This window comes from Psammomys obesus, unplaced genomic scaffold (assembly GCF_907164565.1).
Source record: "Psammomys obesus unplaced genomic scaffold, mPsaObe1.curated_primary_1811, whole genome shotgun sequence".
NCBI classification, from domain to species: Eukaryota; Metazoa; Chordata; class Mammalia; order Rodentia; family Muridae; genus Psammomys; species Psammomys obesus.
The window spans coordinates 4,269,071-4,292,082 of NW_026593947.1; the positions used below are offsets into that span (position 1 = coordinate 4,269,071).

The following is a 23,012-nucleotide window of genomic DNA, read 5'->3' on the forward strand; positions in this document are numbered from 1 at the left end:
AAGGAAGGAAGGAAGGAAGGAAGGAAGGAAGGAAGGAAGGAAGGAAGCTTTCTAGAATTACATTAATGTTTGGAAGGTATTGCACAAGGCCTACACTGTAGCCAGCGCACACTTCATGGCCTAACATTCTCCTGCTTCTCTTTTCAGACAACATAAGTAACTGACACTGATTACTACAGCCGCTGACTTCATACATAATCATTTAGAACCCAATAAAGGGAATAGAATGGTTAAGGCCTTCCTTGTGGTCAAGCCACAAGTGTACAGAGAACAGTCTTGGAATTAAAGTGGACTGAGCTAGGCCAACATGAAGCACATGCTTCCATGCATGCTCAGAACATGTGACAGGGACAGGCTTGACAGAGCATGCAGCCACACTGCACTTCCATAGTCTACAGCAAGGCCTGGGCCTGCCTGCCTGGATCCCTGGGTAGAGCAGGGAGACGTCACTATCAGAAGAGTATCTCAGGATACGATAGGATATTATAGAATCACACAGTCACCACATACCAGCAAAGACTACCAGAGAGAAGCCGTTTGTTACCAGCCCTACATGTCAGCAGGTTTTAACATCAAGTCAACACACGCACTGTGCCATGCACAGGAGGTTAACTACTAGCTATGCCACAGCTGGGCAGTCTAAAGGGAGAACTGCAAAACCTGTCAATAGTGCCCCTCCTCCCCTCTCCCTTTCTTTCCAGAAAAAGAAGTTTCAATCAGAGATGCCCAATGCATCTACAGCTTGGGATGCGGTAAATTGCAATAATCTGAAATAGTTAAAAAATCACCTTGAGCCAGGAGGACAGCTGTTAGTCTGAGGCCAGTGTGATCTATATAATGAGCTCTGGGCCAGGCAGAAACCTGTCTCAACCAAACAAAAATTATCTGGAGAGATGCCCTGGTTGGGTACTTAGTTTTTTCTTGTTTTTGTTATCTTGACTTTAGCTAGAGTTATTTGGGGAATACAGCCTCAACTGAAAAAGATGCCTCCATCATACTGCCCATAGGCCAGCCCACAAAATGTTTTCTTTACTCATGACTCACGTGGGAGGGCACATGCCACAGGGGCCAGTGCAGCCCTGGGAAGGTGGTACTGACCTGTATAAAAAGCTGAGCCAACCACGGACAGCAAGCCAGCAAATAGCATTCCCCACGGCCTCTGCTTCAGTTCCCGCCCTGGCTTCTGGAGGGTAGCCTGAGAACTATGAGCTGAAATCAGCCCTTTCCCTCCACTAAGCTGCTTTTGGTCATGGTGTTTTAAGATAGCAACAGAAACGCTAACTACGACAAGAGGCTGGAGGGAGATCTCAGTGGTTAAGGTCCATACCTAGCACTCCTATCAGGTGGTTTAAAACTACCTGTAACTTTAGCTTTAGGTATCAAACATCATCTTCTGGCCTCCACCAGCAATAGCAATGCATACACAATTCATACAAACACATGTGTAAATAAAAATAAATATTTTTCAAAAAATATGTCTAAATTTTTTCTTGAATAGTCATTGGTAATCTGAACATTTCTCACATCAACTCAGGTTGTTGGTTTAATTCCAACGGTATTTATGGCCAGAAACAGTACATGATGGATGCACTCGAATCTCTGCACCTGATGCCATTATTCTGAATTACCTTTGTCTTTCTGCCGTCCTTCATGCATAACTGAAAACAATAGTCTATGAAACGAGGTCAAAAAAGATGGAATGGCCTTCAGCATCACCTGTAGTGATAAAGGAACACAGAAGTGGGTCAGTGACCTTTTGTCTGCTGACCTGGCAGGGCATACAGAAGAGGCGTGTGCCCCACTGTGTGGCTCAGATACGTCTCGGATCTTTTGCTGAAGTGTCTAAGGACCTGGCTCCTATCTGGCTCCTTAATTGCTGTTTTCAACATTTTAGGGAGTAGGGGTTCTACACTGCACTCCTTTCAAAATTTGTGGGGCACCTCATTTAAATTTTGCTGAATCTATGCTTTCTCTACACAGTTTCTAATATACCCTAGAAACACAAAGAATTGGTACAAAAAAATTACATAAATTCACTCACAATGTGAATCAAATATCTCAATTAACAGTGAGGAGTTACTTGCCTAGGACTTTCCTTCCTCTGAGCACTAGGCAACTCTATTAAGAAACCTGCTCCTGGAGCTGGGGAGCTAACTAAGGGGCTAAGAACAGGTCCTCTTGCCCAGGACTGGGTTCAGTTCCCAGAACCCATATAGTAACTCAACCACCTATACTCCAATTCCAGGGGATCAGCCATCCTCTTCTGACATCTATGTACTGTATGCATGAGCTGCACATATGTATATGGAGATGAAACACTCCTACACATAAAATCTTTTTAAAAAACCCACTCCTAACCTTCCTAAGTGTCTAAAACCATCCTCCTTCAACTGTTTCTCCCTTCCCAACTCACTCTATCTATAAAAATCTTTTCCCCTTCTCTGGGAGGCAGAGGCAGGTGGATCACTGTGAGTTCAAGGCCAGCCTACTCTAGTCCAGGACAGCCAAGGCTACCCAGAGAAACCCAGTCTCAAAACAAATAAACAAACAAACAAAAAACCTTTTCTTCCTTTTGAAACAGAAATTCACTATGTATCACTGGCTGGCCTGTAACTCATATATAGACCAAGCTGTCTTCAAACGCCTGCCTTTGCCTTGTGCTAAGATCACAGCATTAACTATTACACCAGGCAGTTAAAGCTTTTTTCAATAAACTCTAACTTTATTTCATTTTAAAAAAAAAAATGAAACTAAGATAATAAAAACATACTTTTTAATCTCTCTCCATGTATCTGTGTATATGCATGGTCATGTATGTGAGTGTGGCCACATTCAGCCATAACATACACACAGAAGTCAAGACCTCAGGTGTTGGTCCTGGCCTTCTACCTTGTTTTTGAGACAAGACCCGTTTGTTGTTCACTGCTGTGTTCTCCAGGCTAGCTGACCCTCACCCTTCCAGGGATTCTCCTGTCTCCACCTCCCATCTTGCCATGAAAGCAGTGGGATTACAGACATAGGCTACCATGTCCAGCTTTATGTGGATTCTGGGGATCCAAACTGGGCTCCTCATTCTTACATTTTCCCAGCATTCTTTACACCTCACATCAGGAACACAACAATGTCGAGACAAACAGCAGTGAGCTCATGTAAATTTAGTTAGAATTAAGCAAAACAGCAGTGAGCTCATGTAAATTTAGTTAGAATTAAGCAAATTAAACATGGAGTTTCTAGTCACACTGACTACATTTCAAGTGGCCAGTATGTCTGAAGCCAACGAGCACCACACTGACAATGCAGGCACCACTGGGTACATCCTGCACTACACTGAGCGCTGTCTGGAGTGAAACAAAAAGTAAAGCACCAGGACAATTCTCTCTGGTATAATCAACAAAATTCAGACCTCACAGCACACCTTTCCTACTGATTTTTTATAGGTTTCAGAAGAGGCTGTTTTACAATAGCATTCCAGAGCTTCATCAATGCTCTAAGTCTCTCTGAATCCTTGTCATACTGATGAAACACTACCAAATCCAGGCCAAACTATCTAGCTCTACAATGACACCTGCGGTAACTGTAAATCTGTCCTTTGTGGGTGCCTTATTTTCTTCACTTGCAAAATATGGATACCTGGTCCTCATGAGGACTTCATAATTATGACAAGTGAGGTTGTCTCACTGCCGTCGCCTCATGGGGTCTAATCAATGCTGGCCATCTGCTCATCCTCCAGATAAACCTGTGAGAATTTTAGCTGGGTGTTTACATGTATATGGACCTCACACCACACACTGGCTTCCCTCATGAGACCTGACAGTGTCAGGAAAACGTTAGCTGCTTTAATCACTCATATCAGCCTGCTAATACCACACTGCTGATGTTTTCTCTGGACCCTGAAATCCAGTCACACTAAATATTCATGTGGCAGTAGCTTCGCAGGAGTCAGTTTTAATCTTACTTTCATCACTTTTAGTAAGATCTGCAAAGTCAGACTGTGATGGATTTGTGCTATATTTATAGTATACAGTTGCATAACAACCTTAATAATTAGATAATTAGTAAAAAAAAAAAATTCATATTAAAGGTAGTGACACAGGAAGGAGGGCCAGAGGTAACAGCTGGAAAACTCTTTGAAATAGAATATTTCTCTTAAAAATGCCATTGCTGAAGAAATAAGAACACTCAGTGGGTAAAGGTGTTTGCCATGCACGCCTGCTAGCCTGAGATTAATCTCTGGATTTGCTGGCTGATTTTATATCAACTTGACACAAGCTAGAGTCATCTGAGAGGAGGGAGGCTCAGTTAAGGAAATGCCTCCTAAGATTCTGCTATAATACTCTCTCTCTCTCTCTCAAAGATTGATTGATTGATTGATTGATTATGTATATAGTGTTCAGTCTGCATGTACACCTGCCACGTCAGAAGAGGGCACCAGATCTCATTATAGATGGTTGTGAGCCACCGTGTGGTTGCTGGGAATTGAACCTGGGTCCTCTGGAAGAGCAGCCAGTGCTCTTAGCCTCTGAGCCATCTCCCCAGCCCCACAACACATTCTCTTAATGACTGATGGAGGGCCCAGTCCATTGTGAGTGGCATTGGTCAAAACATTCACTGAGCTTCAGTATCCTTATCACATAATAGGATTACCACATTCATTATAAGCTCGCTATGGGTAAAGCAGCAAATGTTCAATAAATACTAGCTGGCCATACTCTATTCTATGAGATCTGTGTTCCTAGCCTCTGCATAACATAACAGTAGCAGACTATAAGCTCAAGACCCACTCACTCCCTGTACCACTGGAATTATATCTAAGCAAGGTAGTGACTTTTTTAAACACATCAGTAGCAGAGAAACGGGGCTCTTTTGTATAATACATGCCACCACTCAAGAGTATCAGCCATGGTAGGAGCAGGCTGAAGAGAAGGTCAAGTATTTCTGTTTGCACAGAAAGTACTGGAAGCAAAGTCTGCAACAGTGGAGCTTTCCTGTCTTGCTTTCCTTTAGTTGTCTGCCTGCTTTTACTCGTAGTGACAGCTCAGGGCCTCACACAGCCCACCACTGAGCAGCCCCAGCCCTGCTGCTGCTGTAGAAGCTGGCACCCCAGCTTGTGTAGAAGCAGCTGTCCCTCCCACCTTAGCGTGGCACTGCAAGATGGAGAACAGCACATTGTGCATCTTCAGGAAGACACTGCTGAATTCCAGTGGCTTCAGGTGCTCCAGAGGGGCTGTGAGCAAGATGTTAAAGGCCAGACTGACATGGTGAGGGTTACTGATGGTCTCCTCCCCTTTCCGCAGCAGAACAGCCAGCACGTCAAGAATAGGCTCAACCACTACCAGGGCCACAGGCTGCTCCTGGCACGCCTCTCGGTGTTGCAGCTACAAACCAAAATAGACAAAGAAAAGAAAGGGAAGGTGATCCTCCAAAGAAATAAAGTCACTTAAAGCTCTAGGTGACAAAGGTGCAAGGAAGTGGCATGGCCAAACTATAATCCACAGGGATAAGGAGGCTCCCATCCAGTCTCCTAGAGACCTAGCTGCTTCAATCCTCACTTTTTTGTTAAGTGTATCCACCATGAAGACAAGCCATTTCTTTCTTCTTCTGTTTTCTTTCTTTTCATTCCCCACCACCCCTGAGATAGGGTTTCTCTGTATAGCCCTGGCTGTCCTGAACTCACTTTGTAGACCAGGCTGGCTTCAAACTCACAGAGATCTACCTGCCTCTGCCTCCCTGAGTGCTAGGATTATAGCTGTGTGCCACTGCACCTGGCTTGACAAGCCATTTCTTACAAGGGAACAGACACATCCAATATCTGACAAGGAAGCTGCATGTCAGACAAGAATAACAGTGTTTTTCCAAAACAGATCATCAGTTCCAAATGCCTGTGATTATAATACAGGTCTAGTAAAGATTTTCAGTTACTATCCTAGAAAATAAGAGAACAGACTCAAGATAAGGGACAACTCTGTCTTCCCTGGATCACCTAAAGAGCACCCCTGTGGTTCCTAGCTTCACAGTGAATATCTAAGGAGGTCTTTGGCTCCTGAATGTTACAAGTCCCATCACCCTGCAGAAAGTACGGCTCTGCAGCCTGTCTGCCACACACATTAGAGCATCAAGCAGTTTCCACCCTGGTGTATACCAGTGTGGACAACACACACTCTCTCACATGCTTTAACATGCCTCAACATAGGCCTTTTGGTGTTATAGTTTCTTAAGGGAAAGACAAGCAAATTAGAAAACAAGAGGGAACATGAAGTCCAGTTTTCAGGGCTTTTCAGGCCTTATATACACGTACCCCTCCTAATATCAGAGAGTACTTAACTGACCACAGAATTCTGTGGGGAACCAGCCCCAGCGACCCCCTTTACCTGCTTTGAGTATCTGACCCACAGTAGTCTCACCTTGTCCTCCTCCTCCTCACTCCCTGTCTGACAGTTCTCAGTGCCCATCCTTCTCATCACTTCTTATCCAAGCTGCTACTGTCTAACAGTATATACACACAGAAAACACCTGTTCATGGCCACCTTCAAGAAACATCCCAAATGATAGAGCCCAAGCTACTAGCTGTCAAACAGAAGAGGAAGGGACAAATAAGCTGGAGGGTGGATCCCGAGAAGCCGCTCACCATTAGAGCTGTGATGATCTGGGGGTACGCACGCCACAGCAACCTCGCCTTTTCTCCACTAAGTGGGCATTTGAGTAGCAGGGTGAGTAGTCTAATGGCACACGAAACAACCTGAAAAGAAGGGAAGACTTTAGCACAGAGATAGCCAGGCCCCTCAGAGCACCCCGGGGATAGGAGGCCCTCTTACTGCTGCTGATATGGCAACAGGAAGCTCTGTTACTGGGAACAGGGACAAGGCCTGGTCACGGTTGAGTTTTAAGAGCACATTTACATTTGTGCACAGACAGGAGACAGTGATGATGAGCTTAATTTCAGCAAGAACAGGGCCTTTGGAGAACATCTCACTTAAACCAGGAACAAAACAAAACTGGTCCAGACAGCAAGCTCACGGAGGGACAAAGGATAGCCTAATCATAGACCCCACTTCGCCAAGATGCTGTCCACAGAGGACACTACTACATCACTGATCAAGTACACAAGAGCCAGGTGGTGATGGCACACACCTTTACTCCAGTATGCTTACAGAGGGGGTGGACCTGAGTTCAAGGCCAGCCTGGTCTACAGAGCTAGTTCCAGGACAGCCAGGGCTACACGGAGAAACCTGTCTTGAAAAATCAAAACAAACAAACAAACAAACAAACAAAAAACTACACAAAGGAGCTAGAGGGATGACTTGGAGGTTAGGAGCACTGGCTACTCTTCCAGAGGACCTGGGCCTGATTTCCCATACCCACATGGTAACTTTCAACTGTCTAGCTCCTGTTTCAGGGTCTCTGATACCCTCTTGTGGCCTCTACAGGCACAAGACATGCACAAGGTGCTCAGATACAGATGCGGGCAAAACACCCATACACAGCAAGTAAAATTTAAAAACCAAAAACTACATAAGGGAAGGTTTAAAAGAACTATGGGTAAAACGCTATGCTGGCAGGCAATGCTTTTAAACCACAGCACACGCAGGCAAGGGCTTACTTTTCTAAGTGTTTCACAAAGGCCTAGCCTCTCCCTGCTTCTCAGCATCACAACAGCCTCTTCCTCCCCTTATACTGTGAAGCCACACAACCCCAGCCAGATCCTGATTTCTGCCCTGTGTACTTTTCCCTTGTATCCTCTTGCATACACCTGCAAATCTGGCTGTTGCCAAATCCCTGCATACCTACAAGATGTATCTATCCATTGAGCTTAGTGCCCATTTCCTTTCTCACATTTTGTACCCCCTCTACCCCAACAGACCAACACACCCATGCATTCCTACTGCCCTTTTTGTTTTTTTGTTTTAAGGCAGGGTTCCTCTGTGTAGCCTTGGCTGTCCCTCGATTTGTAGAGCAGGCTGGCCTTGAACTCACAGAGATCTGCCTGCCTTTTCTTCCCTGAGTGCTGGGATTACAGGCGTGCACCACTGCCCTTTCAAATTCCTCATTCTTCAGTACTCAGTTCAAATTTCCCTTGTCTTATGAAGCCTTCTCTGATTAACTAGTTTAAAACTTGGGGGTTATTTTCTCCCCCAAATCACTTGGTAAATGAAAGCCCAGAGACTCAGTCTTTCTCAAAACTGGGCCCCAACTGTACTATGAAGACACACAATGTTAAGTTCCAGAGGAAGGCAAGTGTGGCAGGCAGCTGGTAGGGATGATGCAGATCCTCAGGTCCTCATGCTCATGGTAGGGATCTGAACTGTTTCTGCCCCGCTCAGAACTCATAATTAGCCCCTAAGTATCCTCTAATTCAGATCAATAACCCAGTCCCAGGTGTTATCAGTGAGCAGGAATCAAGAAGCCACTAATGAGGCTGGACATAGCCATGTATAACTGTATTTACAGAACTTGAGAGGTTGGGGTAGATTATAAATTCAAGACTGGGCTGCAATGGCAAGACCCTAGTGCAGGAAAAAAAAAGAAAAAGAGGAGGAAAAAAAGCAGCAGGAGCCTAGCCCAGTCTACGGAGGCATTTTTTTTTCCCCTCAAGTGCCACTGGGAACATCTAATCAGACAGTACCCATGATTACCCTGGCTTATGGACTTTTACATGGAGGTACACCAGGCTTATGAACTGAGAGCCCAAATGCTTCTTTTTCTTTTCTTTTTTTCAGTGTTGGGGTTTGAACCCAGGGCCTCATGAATGCAAAACAGATACTCTACCAACTGAGCTATATATCCAGAATGCGTGGGCACAAACACACACACAGTGATCCTTAAGTTCTTGTCTATAGCTATATGACCATATCAATCAAGGACTTTTCAAAAGTGAGAGGGCAAGTCTCTGAGAAGCCCACAACCATGTTCTCACTCGTATCTTATTTTCTCACAAGCAGCTCTCTTAATGTCCATTCTTAACTCTTAATTAATAATGTTTCTAGCCAGGTGGTGGCGCACACCTTTAATGCCAGCACTCTGGGAGGCAGAGGCAGGTGGATCTCTGTGAATTCAAGGCCAGCCTCGTCTACAAAGCGAGTCCAGGACAGCCAAGGCTACACAAAGAAACCCTGTCTCGAAAAACAAAACAAAAAACAAACAAAAAAACACTTTTCAGTGAAAGCTAGATAGTCCACAACTAGGCTCCCTCCCACAAGCTCCTGCTCTGCCTCTACTCTGTCAGCCAAATTGTCTGTTTAGTTTTAAAAGTGACAAAAAATTTCAAACAATCCTTCCTTTCACCTGGAGCAAATACCACTCTAGGCCCATAATAGAAAAGAAGATATGCACCTGCAGATCTGACCTCCACGCCTGAGTGACATCCAATCCCTGAAGAACAGCCTGCAGTACCATCCCAAAATGCTCTGTTGTCCCAGCCTCAAACATCTGGGTAAGCAGTGCTTCCAAGTGAGGCTCACTATCCTGAGTGACTGGAGCGGGAATGCTTGGGCCTGCAGGAAAAGAAGCCAAAACTGTCAAGATTTGACTGATGAGTGACAGTGAACTGCAAAACGGCCATATGACACCTTGCAGCCATTAATAACACGAGTTAAGGGGTGTAAAAGAACAAGACCAAGTACTGGTAAAAAAAAAAAAAAAAGCAGAATGGGTGCTCATTGTACCCTTCTCCTACCCAGAGCTGTACCCATATTCAGTGCACGCACAGAGAAAATGCCAATATGCTTAGATTAGCTCCGGGCCACAGCAGACATGTGACTGTTACCTTTTATCTTTATACAGTCAGTATTGGCAAAGAAATGGGCTACTTTTAAATACCCAGATGTGGGGAGTCAGACTAACCCTAGACTTTCTGAATGGCCCTAATGAAAGAAAGAACTATACGTTCTATATCCTTGTCCAGGAATGGACTTGGCAAAGAGCTGGAACCAATACCACAAAAGTCAAAGTTGCAGCTTCTGGGGACCCAAGTCTTCCTCCTGGGCTGTCATCAGTCCTGAGGCAGCCGTGTCTCAGGTACCCCATGCTCTCTTTGCAAACACTATCTAACTTGGCTCTCTTCTGAACTTGGCCATGCACCCCACCCACACAAAGAGCATATGTGATGCTGGACTTCTTAATGAGCCTGCTTGGCGTAAGTCATCAGCTTATTCAAGACCTGGTCCCAGCTATCGCTTCTGCCTTCTTTATTTCTCATCCCTGGTCTTCCCATTCAACACCAATGACTGTTCAGGTCAGCCAGCTGGTTCAGGTCACCCAGGAATGTTGAAAATTTAACAAGAATACTGACATTCCTGGGACTGTCTACTAGGTCCAAAAGGTGTTTTCTGGAACCTCCGGGATATTCTGGCCCACACGGTACAATAAAGCCCAAGGCAGGCTACTCATGGCCCTTCAACACTGATCTGTGCATCCTTCCATGTGTTTTATACCGCCATGCACTGGCGGAACACCTTCTACCTCTCAGTCCGTGTAATTTACAATCGGGAGGACAGAGATGGGACTCTGATAAGCCCATGTCTCCTTCCTGTAAGACCAAGATTTGCAGCCTTTCAGCCCCAATTTGCTTATCAGTAAAATGAACACATCAGCAAAGATGCCTGTCACTGGCAAATAAAAGGACACAGAACCTATAGAAGAGCCTCTCCAGGAGGACTTACTAACCACACTTGCCTGGCTGGACTTCATGGCCACTTACACTTGGCTGACATGTACCCTCTAGCCCCAGCAACACATTCAGGCTGGGTTTTTGTATCCCATATTCTCTCTTCTTCAACCTCTATAGCTGCTGTCTGTTAATGAAGCCCAAATCAGCCAGAGCAGAGATAGTTCTACATAGAGGGCCAGGCTCTAAAGCACTGGCTTCCCCAGTTTCACTAAGGTAATCTATTGCCTGAAAGCATTCTTCACAAATGCTGTTTATGAAATACCCCCTTAGCGCCACTGGAGGGTAGGGGCACCTCCACAGGTTGTTGTGTTGCTATCTCTCAGTTCTTCAAAGCAAACTTCATGTTCCCTTTCTTCCCCAGTGCCTTGGGCCTCACCTTACTTGGTAGGTCCTCCAGATTGCTCACTACTCTAGCACATCAGATGTGTGAACAGGCTGGACTCACTGTATCTGAGGCTCTGTCCCAGAGTCTGAGCTACCACAGGTCCAGAGATATAAGAGTGAGGTTTAGAACTGCCTCATCTCAGCAGAGGTAGGGAAGGGGATGCAGAAGTTCAGATTAACACACTGACAGCAGCCACACTTCAGACACCAGCTGCCATCCTAAGACACTCACCTGGAATGCTGTCACAAGTTTTAACAAAAAACTTGATGTTATTTCCCAGTATAAGGGAAGCACCAGTCCCTGAGTTACTAAACAGAAAAAGATAGAGCTTCACAGCCAGGATTTCAGTTCACCCACACTTGAATCCGAGACAGAAAGCTCATTGACAGGGAGACAGCAACAGCACTGTTCAGTCCACACACCCCCATCTGGTAGCGGCCCAGGCAGACCAGGTGGCTTCACTTCCTGAAGGTCCCACCCTGTTGTAGCTTCTCTGTGGGAATCAACTCAGTACACTGTCTATTCAGCATGTATTCTTGGCCCCTACTTCAAAAGACCACCTAATTCCTGCTCTAGCCCCCCACCAACCCCCAAAACTAAATTCCTCTGCCACCTGTGATATGTTCTGACTAGACAGAAGTCATCAGGTCTGGTCATCTGCTTTGGGAAGTAACTAACATATGTTTTGTGATTTTATTTTATTAATGTTTGGATTTTGAGACAAGGTCTCACTATATACCCTTGGCTGCAATTGCAATGCAGACTTGGAGAATTCCTCCTGCTTCTGCCTCTAGAGTGATGGGATTAAAGGCATGCACCACCATGCCCTGCCAGAAAGAATAATTATACTGTATGTTTGTTTAACATTAATTATTTTTAAATGTTTCTAAATAATCTTCACAACTATTTCAATGGCTACATAAGAATCCTTAACGCTTTGGTCTATACGACTTCAGTTTTGTCCTGGAAGATGCCTGCTCTCTCACTGCTCTGTGTCTGAGGTCTCAGCTGGCCCCGAAGAGTGATCCCTCATTAACACTGATGACGCCAATGGAGTCTACTTTACTATACACACAAGTTATTGACCACACTGAATGGGGTGCTAAAGAAAGATTTATATAATTTTAAAAGTTAATCTGGGAGCTACAGCTGGATACAAAGTGAATAAACTGTAATTAATAAAAATAAAAAATTAAAAATTTTTTAAAAAGTTAATCTACAGCTCTACAGACCTGATACAGAGGAGTTTCTTCCAGGTAAGATGATCCTTATGAGTCATCTGTGATGAGAGCAAATTAAAGGCCAAAACCAAGAACTCAAAACCAGGAATGAAGGTTGGAGAGATGGCTCAGTGGTTAAGGGCACATAATGTTCACACAGAAGACCCAAACTAAGTTCTAGCATCCATGCTGGGCAGCTTACAAATGTGTAACTCCAGCTCCAGAGAATCCAGCAACCCTCTTCTGGACTCTACAGGTACCTTCATTCACATGTGTACAAACACACACATATATACAATTAAAAAAAAAAATCTGCTAGGCTGATATACAAAGCGAGTCCAGAACACCAAGGCCATACAGAGAAACCCTGTGTCAGAAGAAAAAAGAAAAAAAAAAAATTTCTGGGTGTGGAATTTGAGATGAGCCAGGTCTGCATAATGAGTTCCAGGCCAGCCATAACATAGTAAGACTCTGCCTCAAACCAACAAAGTATAAACGTACACAAAATAATGCCTAAAGTATGCGAGGGCCTGAGCCGCCTAGACGGGTACATTGTGCATAGGGAAGGGAACACTGGAAGGTGACTGCGTACGTGTGCCAACACAGAAAGAGGAAATGACATCCCAGATGCGTGTCTGGGGCAAGCTTTCCTTCACGTGGCACTTTCTCAAGCTGCCAGGTATCAGCCTGTCCAAGAGGTGAGGCCCAGCCACTTGCAGTGGTACACAGCAGTAGGATATGCTGAGGGTATGAGGCATGAAGCATGGTAACTTGTCCATGGACTCCCAGTGCCGTAAGCCTCTGCAGCTCAGAATCAGCTCAGAAACACCTTTATGGGGCTAGGGAGATGCCTCAGTGGTTAAGAACACCGGCTGCAGGTCTAGTGAAGTAGAAGTTTCTGGTTTCTTTGGAAACTCAATTGTGTCATAAGAATATGTTTTTTGTTTCAGTCCCAAGTGTGGGATGCAGGAATGTCCCCCACCTCCACCCCCATCCGCCCCTGCGGAAAACAGGCCCTGTGAAAAGGAGTGTGGTTGTTTGTGAGGCAAAAATTACCTCATGGGAGGGGTGTGGTTTTGTGAACTGGAAAAACACCCTTGTGTGGACTCTGAGAAGGGTTAAATAGAAGCCCACAGATAGTGAGACATCGCTTTTGCATTGTTCCGCTTTGCGATGGTTTGGATCCTTTGCTGGTCTTTGCAGAGAAATGCTGTGCTGCTTTGGCGGAGTTTTGCCGCTTCTGCTGCTGAGTGTTGCTGCTGCTGCTGTTTGACGAGACTGCTGGTATCCTGGTAATCCCCAAACCAACTGACCCTTATCAGCAGGAAGTAGATAAAAGAGGTCTACAGCCCCTTTCCCTACTAATCTCCGGTCTAAGGTAGGAGGGTTGGGTGGAGGGAGTGTTAGGAGGGAGGTTGGAAGGGTCATAAAGGCGTTTAAGAACTTTTAAATAAAGTAGGTGTTTGAAAAACCTAAGCCTATAGTCCAGAGGCCCCAGGTCTGATTTCCAGCACCCACACAGCAGCTCACAACCACCAGTAACTACAATTCCAGGGGATCCGACTCCATCCTCTGGCTCAAGGGCACCAGGCATATACAGGGTCAGACATACATGCAGGCAAAACATCCATACACATAAATAAATTTAAGAACAAACAAACAGCCACCTTACCTGTAAGAACTTTCCGCACAGAATAAAAGATGGAATCAAAAACAGAACTCTCCTTGGAATGGAGCTCTGGGGCCAAAAGGAACAGGGTTAGAAATTGCAAGGCTGCCTGGAAAGACTGAGCGTTCCTCGACAGGGATGGCAATTCCTCCAGCAACTGAGCGTAGACATCCTGGTAAAGGGTCACGTGAGAAAGCTGTGTCTCCTCTGTATCCACCACATGGGCAATTTGGGACTCTCCTTCCCTGAGGTGTTGGCTCCGGTCTACTTCTAAAAGTGTGGGAACAGCGAAGAGGAGGACTGAAGGCAGGCGGTGGCCTGTGGTCCCAGGCACTAAGCAGAGCTGCAGCATGGCACCCATCTGCATCATGGCCTGCTGCAGCAGCTCAGGTAGTGCTCCCGGTGCCTCCAGCAGCTGCCTCCGCTCCTTAACACAAGGCTCCAAACTTTGGCACAACTTGGTTAGAGCTACCAGAAGCAGTTGCCTGCCCTGAAGGTTCTGGATTTTCAATTCTTTGCTGGAAGCTCCCTTACTACACCTTGAGAGGAAGGCAGTGATTTTTCCAAAATTGAGCACCAAGCTCAGCTTTACTTGGATAAGCATTTGCATTAGCTGTTCTAAGAACAGCCCTGACACATGAAGAAGCTGCAGCCAAGCAGGGTCATCCTCCCTAACTTGAAACTCAGTACTGGCTTGCAGCAGTGAGGTCAGCATAACCTCAAAGATGTCACTAACGTACATGACCCTGAACACAGAGCGGCCATTCCTTCCCCTCTGCAGACCACTGAGGAGCTGGTAGCATGTCACCAAGAACTGGAGAGCTAGTGGACAAGAGCAATGCCCTACTGTGGAGACAGCCATGGAGAATAGCAGGAAAAAAAAATGCACGTGGTAAGGTGGCAAGAGACTGTCCAGGCGGAGCGTGGAGATGACGTCCAAGAGCTGCAGGAGGCCTTCCAGCTGCTCTTCATCCAACTTGATAGGAAACCCACTCTTGACCATGGATAGGAAACTGTGGGCAATTTCTCCTCTCGGCTCTATACTTTCAGATCCAACTTTTGCCAGTTTGGTTTCCCAATGAGCCACAACTGTGTGGTAGTCCTTTTTGAAAAGCCAGGGGAGCTGCTGACTAAGGAGATGCAGGTCATTGTGAGGACCAGAGCACAGAATGCTAGAACACTTCTCAATGACACATGTCAGGAAGGCAGAATAGAGGGACTGCATCTCTGGAAAGAGAGGGCTGTGAAGGAGGGCTGTGGACACTTTCTCAAGTGTGACATATGGCTCACTGTGTGCCATGCTTTCCTGGGCTTTGCTTGCTGGTAACGTTCTTAATAGGACAGTGGCCACATATCTCACATCATCCAAACAAAGGTAGGGTATTAAAACTGCGAGATTTGATACAATCAAATGCCAGTGTGCTACAGGATATGTGGACTCATTCACAGTAGACACCTGCCTATCCCAAGCAGCTATTGACTTTTGACTGAAACAGTCTCTGCTAGAATCAAGAATGTAGGCAGTGTCATACCTCAAGGTTTGAAGGGCTTCTTTGGACTGGGAATTAGTCTGCATTAAAGTCCTTTTCACCTTCTGAAGGTACAGCTGTTCTAAGCAGTATCTACTGAGAGACCTGGACTGGGCTATACACTTTTCCACCTTCTTCCAAAGCTGTGTTTCCACATCTGGTAGCAACAAAGGGAGGCTTGAGATATCCGGAGCAGCCCTAGCTAAGGGCCCAGCCAGAGAGCAGTACTGGCTGCAGTGCAAACTGAGGGTAGTGTCCACCTGAGCCCAGGTGTAAGACAGTAAGAGTGCAGAGTCACTCACCTTCTGCTGCCACAGCTCAGGCTCTGGACTCCAGAGGTCCAGAAGGCCCAAAAGGGGCATCACAAGCTCTTTTAGCATCTTCTCCATTATGCACTGTGTCCGCCTGATGATGGGCAAAGGCATGTTATTGTCCAGAGTCTGCATGTTGAACATTATGCAGTGCAGCAGAGAGCTCAGGGACAGAGCCTTCAAAGCCATGTCAGTATCACTATGTAAATAGGGCATGACTAAAGACTGGAACTTCTCTAGGACAAGGGACCATGCATCCAGAATCTGACTCAGTGGCAGCTCCAAGAGGCATGTGCAGAGAGCCATAGAGGGGCCCGAAGCAAGCAAAGGCTGCCGCAGTGCCTCAGCAGCTGGACGGCAAATCACCCCCAAGACCTCCTCAAACAGCCGTGGTACCTGTCGAAGCTTGGCATATGTCTGAAAGACAGTGTTAATGAGCACCTCCTGGGCTTTTTTGGCTCGAAATTCTGTTACTTCTGCATCAATCCAAGCTGAAGACAACAGGTCATCCAGTTCTGGCTCTAAAATCAAATGATTCAGAGACATCAAAATCTTGAGGCAGCGAAACCAAGCAGGCACAGGTGCTTGTGAATGGTTGATCAGCAGCGCGGCCACACGGCGGTAAAAGTGGAACTGTGTCTCCCCATGCCGGATCCTGTCAGCAGCCACATTGTAGATGTTGTTGGTGGCTGCTGAGTTTAGCAGTTGCTCTATGGCCAGAAGCTCTGTGGTCCAGTCTGCTAAGGACAGGGCTTCCATCTGCCCTGCTTGCAGGCGTGAGATCTGCAAACAATCAAACAATCTGGGGAGAACCTGAAAACAGAGAAACTGGTTTTCTTCCTTAAGATATGAGTCCAGAAAAAGTCTGTACAGCAAGGACACTGAGCTGGCCACAACCGACGCATGGAGGTCTGCCTTGACATAACCAGGCTCCACCAGTCTTGTAATCACAGTCTCCATTGGAGTGAGAAGACTCTTCAGAACTCCTATCTTTATGTCCCCTTGGTGCCCCAAGAGCTCCTCTTTATAGGACGAAAGCAGATCATGTCGAAAAACACCGCCTTGAAGAACAGCATCAATCTTACTCCTGATATCTCGGCTTAGTACTTGCCGTAGCTGTCCCTGACCAGGCTGCGTCCAGGTGCCTTCAAAAAGCAAGTGTCTCAGGACTAGGAAGGGCTGGAGGAGGTGGCTGGTCATGTCCCCAAAGACACGCCTAGGGTTAGCTTGTTGTTGCTGAAGTCTGAGGTAATGGTCAAGAGCCAGATGAATGACCTCAAAGAGCTTGGCTGTCATGGTTCCTTCTGGCTGTCTGCAGGATGACCAGCAGAGATGGCTCAGCAAGGCCACAATCAGCTCTGGTTTGGCTGTATAGATGACAGCAAGGGCAGGTGCTGAAAGGATGCCCTGGCAGCAACTCAGGATGGTGCAGATATTCCTCTGGGATCCTGAAAGTGAGAACTCTGCTATTCTCTCATTTATGATCTGCGTATTAAGAAAGAAAGAAAGCTCATGACTATTGAAGCCATACCTACTCAGAAAGTATGAAAGAATCAGTCACTCCTCTCTCACATTTTGATGAGAAACACCAGATTTTTCTACCTCTAACATGAAGCTGACACTTACTTAATGCAGTGATAAAAGACAAAGCGTCTCTTCACGCTTCCATCTCCTGTCAGTATCAGTTCCTGCCTTTGTAAATGTGCCATCCAGTTCCAAAAGGCTGGGCTTTGCAAAGCTTAAAAGTCAGTAGTCATTTTTTTTTTATATTCTTCTCTCACACAACACACTCCAACTACAGCCTCTTCTCCCTCCACTCTCCCAATTCCCACCCAAACCCCACCTCCCCTTTACCCCAGATCCACTGCTCCCCCAGTTTCCCATTAGAAAAGTGCATGACATAACAAGATGCAATAAAGATTAGGCACAAACCCTCAAACTAAGGCTGGATGAGGCAACCCAGGATGAAGAAAAGGTTTAAACCCAAAATCTTTAACTTATCTCAGCTATCAGGTAGCACTTGAGTCATGACCCTGTGGTATGTGTATGTATGTATATACACATACACATATGTATAGTATACATGTTTGTGTGTGTGTGTGTGTGTGTGTGTGTGTACACACACATTCATAGTCAAAATTTTCCTATTAACAACACCAAAGCAGGGCTACAGATCACTCCGCTGGAAGAGAACTTGCCTAGCATGCATGCAGCCTTACGTTCAATCGCCAGCACTACATTAGCTGAGCGAGGAAGTACATACCTATACTCTCAGTATTCAAAAGGTACAGGCAACAAGATCAGAAGTTCAAGGACATCCCTCAGTAGCATAGCTAATTGGATGCCCAGGTACGATATATCAGTACCTGTCTTTTCATCATATAGCACAAACACTGTTTTCAGCTTTCAAAATTCCAAATTCAAACTCCAAAGCAGACAGGTCCCAAAATTTATTGTTAGGCCAGTGACTTGCTCTCTGTCTTAAACATCTAGGATCAAAGCTGTCTGAGGTGCTGAGCTATTAACAACCACATGAAACAATCGTAACTTCCCCTCAAGTAAGTACTGGCTGATTTTTTTTAACACTAGCAGTCAATGTGCAGAGTCCTGAGATGTCAACACATCACCAGTGGTTTCCAGACATTATATTGATGATCAATAAAAAAATCTTTTTCACACTTAAGACCCCAAAGCACAATTTGTTCAAGTTGTGTATGTGTCCTTCAGTAATATTTTATAGAACTATAAACACACATTTATTTTAAAAGTTTTAAGCATCATTTCTTAAATATAGAGCCACTCGATCTTCCAGTCTAGCCTTGAAGGATGATTCAGAATGACCCTATTTACTTAAAAGTGTCATAGTAAAGGGCGCGGTCTTAAGAACTACTGGCAGTTTATCTATTTTCTTGTTGCTTTGTTCCGTTCCATTCTGTGAGGCTCTGGCTGAACAGCTCTGCAACCAGGCACATACAGGTTCAAATCCCAATGCTGCCACTTACTGTTCATTTGATGGTTATAGTCTTATGCCCTCTAAGCCTGTCATGTACTAAATGCTTATTTGTACAGGTTTTAATGGAATACCTATTATTACGGCATCTGCAAATACTGTTTTGGCAATGAAGTTCAGACTTTTGTGATTTTAGTCAAAAAATTTTGAGATTATTTCTGTCCAGGTTTTGATCTTCAATCTCCGTCCAGAAGTGTCTACGTATATGTGTGTGTCAGTGTAGTTATAATATGGTAGATACTTTTTCCAGTTAAAATGTAATAAAGCTAGGCTCTGATGGTACACAAATTTTTAATAGGCCAGGCACAGTGGCCAATGGTTTTAATCCCAGCACTCAGGAGTTAAAGGCAACAGATCTCGGTGAGTTCAAGGCCAACCTTGTCTATGTAGAAAGTTCAGGACAGCCAGGGCTACAAAGAAAGAGCCTGTTTAAAAAAATAAACTTTTTTTTGATACTATGACTACTTCCTTCTCCTCCCTCCCCTAACCTGGAATTTCCCATACATTCACATAATTGATTCTGAAACGAGTTTAAGCAGGAACAAGAAATTAACAAAGATGCACATAACATAATCATTATTTACCTTGACAAGGGAAACCTGAAGATTTACAGTCTTTCCATTCTTAAGGAGATTCTGCAGTTTCTTGCTATGTAGAATATTATCTACATAGACCCAGAGCCTTTCAACAATATCTTCTTGCAGTTCGAGTTTTTTCTTATAAAATGCAACCAATGACTGTCTTGCCCAATCAAGTAAAACCTGGATTTGTAGAAAACATACTATGAAAATGAACTTCTTACATGAGAGAAAGATTTTCAACATTATAGGAACATCCAGCAACAACCAAATTCTATTGCAAGAAAAACAACTTTCTGTTAAGACATGTCTGTAGTGTCAGCTACCACTGTGGCTCAAACAGGAGGAGCACTTCAGTCTACAAGTTCAGATGAGACTGGACAACATATCAAAATGCTATTTGAAGCAAACAGGCTGGATACAATTACACATACTGTCATATCAGTACTTGGGAAGCAGGGGCCAAAAGATCTCGATTCAATGGCAGCATGGGATGTATGGGGAAAGCATTTTTTTAAAGTCCTCCCTTGTGTTAATGTTACATAATATGTTTTGAAATCTTGAAATGTTTATTAAGGAATAAAAAAGGAAAAACAATGATATCTTCATCTGGAGTCAATAAGAAGTTTCAGTGAAATTAACATTATTCAGTGGCTTTTCTAAAAGAAACATGATGAATGTCCACATGACCACAGAAGGGACCACACATGCAAATCAAATGGCAGTGAGGGATATCTAAAGAAAAAAAAGAATGAGTCAGAACACCGGGACATGTGCACTGACTTTCCCAAGACACATGTAGTATGTATAACTTCTAAATCCACCTCATTCAGAATATGTAAGACAAACTGAAGCACAAGGGCTTCATGAGAAAGGCTTGAACACATGCAGTTTCCATTACTGCACTATTCCATTATTGTGTCTTCTCAAGCACAAAACACTGAAAAAAAGTGAGGCCTCAGTCCTCAAAGCTGTTTGTATGTGTTGGATGATGGTTATAATGGAGCCAGGAGCTTCAGGCATGCCTGCAAATACTGTGACACTGAGTTTCACTTATCTGCCCAAGCCCTCGGCTGTAGTCCCAGAACTGTGAGAATGTATGAAGAGTGGCTGACGCTAAAAGGATAATGGATAAAGACAGCTGGGGTCTTGATCAAGCCTGCCAGAATTGCCCTTTGTCTCAGGTGTGCAATGCTTATCAGGGAACTACCGAGCTGCCAATATGACTCAAATGTGTACACTGGTAGAAATTCCACTGTTCTACAAACTCCACCTCATCCCTACTCTAACAAGTATAATGCCATCTAATACATGTTGGGATGCCCCCTTTAAAGCAGCATCGGGATGCAGCCAAACTAATTCCATGACCTTGTCATTCTACTATAGTTGCATTATCTTCTTTTGAGCCATAGAAGCTTAAGAAATATTAACAGCCGCAGTTGGTGGTGCACGCCTTGATCCCAGCACTCAGGAAACAGGGACAGGGGATCTCCGTGAGTTCCAGGCCAGCCTGGTCTACAAAGATAGTCCAGGATAGCCAGGGCTACACAGAGACACCCAAAAACATCTTTATACTTGGTACCTATCTATTTTTCACTTCACCTCATACAAAGACTAACTTTCCCTACTTCCCAACCCTCAGCCAAGCAAACTGAAAGATCTCATTACTTTTTAACTGATATTTAACATCCAATGAAGTTTCCTTCCCAACTCACTTTCTAATCTTTTAAATGTCAACACCCAAGTTGAACATGTAATTATTTTATTTTAGATCATAAAAATGTAAGTTTTACATTGAACTCACTTGTTCTTTATTTGGCAGAAAGCACTGATGGGAAATCCAAGCAAAATGAGCTAGTTTTAGTTTATCTTCCCAACAAGTCCTCTTGCTTTTAAGTTTAAAGGAAATGCCAGAATAAATCGCAGCCATTGCTGCACGTCTTCTACAATTAAAAAGAAGGGGAAACAGTATTACAAGACCTAACCAAATAGGCATTAGGAAATGAACACTATCTTTGAAAAGAAAGAAAATATGTGTATATGCCTGAGTGTATGCATGCAGGAGCCTAAGAAGGCAAGAAGGCAACATCAGATCCTTTCCGACTAGAGTACAGATAGTTGTGAGCCAGCTGCCAGGTAAGTGCTGGGAATCAAACCCAGGTCCTCTGTAAGAGCAGCCAGTGTTCTTCACTGTTGAACCATCTCTCCAATCCCTCACTAATATATACACCTTATTGGGTACAACCGGGAAGGAGAGACAGGCAGGTCTCTGGAAGTTTGAGGCCAGCCAAGAACACATAGTGAGATGCTGTCTCAAATATATAGTTAATTTGAAACTGTATTTCAGCAAAAGCAGGCAGATGAGAGATTATAAATCCTGCTGTAATTAACGTCACACACTTATAGAACATGAGAATTCAAAAAGGCAAAAATCACAGTGTGTAAATTACTCACAGAATGACAGTCACCATCCATGATTTAAGACTGAGGATATTCAGCACATAGCTTCTAAAATGTGCTGTGTATCAGGATTAGCATTATTAAATAAGCAAATAAGCAAGCAATGCAGTACTTGAAGAAAGTAATGTTTCTTGAGGGGAAGAAGACATTAGGCGTTGTGGCTGAGGAAACAGCTCAGCAGTTAAGAGCGCATGTTACTCCTGAAGAGAACCCGAGTTCAGTTCCTGGCACCACATGGCAGCTCACAACTCAATTTCCAGGGGATGCTGCATCTTCTATCATCCCCGGGGCTCCTGCATGCATGTCAAACAAGAAAAGAAAAAAAGAAAAGGAAGGAAGGAAAAAGCCAGGCAATAGAAATGCCGTCATTTCTACTATAACAGTAACTTCTCACACACAAATACCACAAAACACAATGTTTAAAGAACCGAAAATACAATAAAAATCCTACATAACAAAGAGAAGGCATATACATTAACAACCTACAACTGCTGTGAAACCCAAGGCTTCTGAGTCTCTTTAAAAAAAACCATAACCCTTTCTTCATTAAGGTAAACAAATCAGCTCAGAAAAAAACACCATACTGCTGTCAGGGGAGGAGAAGGTGCGCTCCAGAGAGGTGCGGAGAGGTGCGTGCTGAGGGTTCCCTCGGATCCGGGCTCTGGCCAGCGCACGGAGCTCTCTCTAAAGCGGGTCTTCCTCAGAGCGGGGTGCTCTCAGGGGGAGGAGCGCCTCCAGGCCGGCGCTCTCCTCTCAAGCAGGGTTCCCTCAGGAAACGCGACCTCAGCCCGGGGCAGCCCCGCAGCTCCCGTCTCTCCAGAGGGCTCCCCTCCGGTCGGGCGGGGTCGGGATCCGCCGAACTCCAAACTCGCCGCGCCGGCGCCCACCCGGCAACTCCGCAGCGACCGGCTCCACGCGGGGGAGGCGCTTCCGGCAGACGTCGACGCCAACGGCTCGGGGCGGGGCGGGGCGGGGCGGGGCGTCGCGCAGGCAGCGCTAGCGGAGCGCCGAGCGCGCCCCGGCCGCGGCGTCGCGCGTCCGCGGCCTAGCCCGGCGCGCCCGCTCCGTCGTCATGGGGCGGCCACCGAGAACCGCGGGCGCGGCGAGACGTCCGGCGCGGGGACCCGGCTAGCCGGCCTCGGCGCGAGCTCCCTCCCACGGCAGGCAGCCGAGACGGAAGCGGCCGG

At 45.3% G+C, this 23,012-nt stretch overlaps 1 protein-coding gene across 1 annotated transcript in view; it reads right to left on the reverse strand.

The window, feature by feature from the left end:
- Positions 1-22,712, reverse strand: part of Urb2 (URB2 ribosome biogenesis homolog) — a 27,409-nt gene extending 4,697 nt beyond the window's left edge. The window contains exons 1-8 of the mRNA XM_055617595.1: positions 22,410-22,712; positions 21,170-21,308; positions 19,372-19,548; positions 13,941-17,262; positions 9,328-9,488; positions 6,626-6,736; positions 5,133-5,375; positions 1,629-1,716 (exon numbers count right to left, since the gene is read on the reverse strand). Of these exons, the coding sequence (XP_055473570.1) occupies positions 1,629-1,716; positions 5,133-5,375; positions 6,626-6,736; positions 9,328-9,488; positions 13,941-17,262; positions 19,372-19,548; positions 21,170-21,295 (4,228 nt within the window). The 5' untranslated portion in view covers positions 21,296-21,308; positions 22,410-22,712. The remainder of the gene's footprint in view (positions 1-1,628; positions 1,717-5,132; positions 5,376-6,625; positions 6,737-9,327; positions 9,489-13,940; positions 17,263-19,371; positions 19,549-21,169; positions 21,309-22,409) is intronic.
- Between the last annotated feature and the right edge of the window lie 300 nt (positions 22,713-23,012).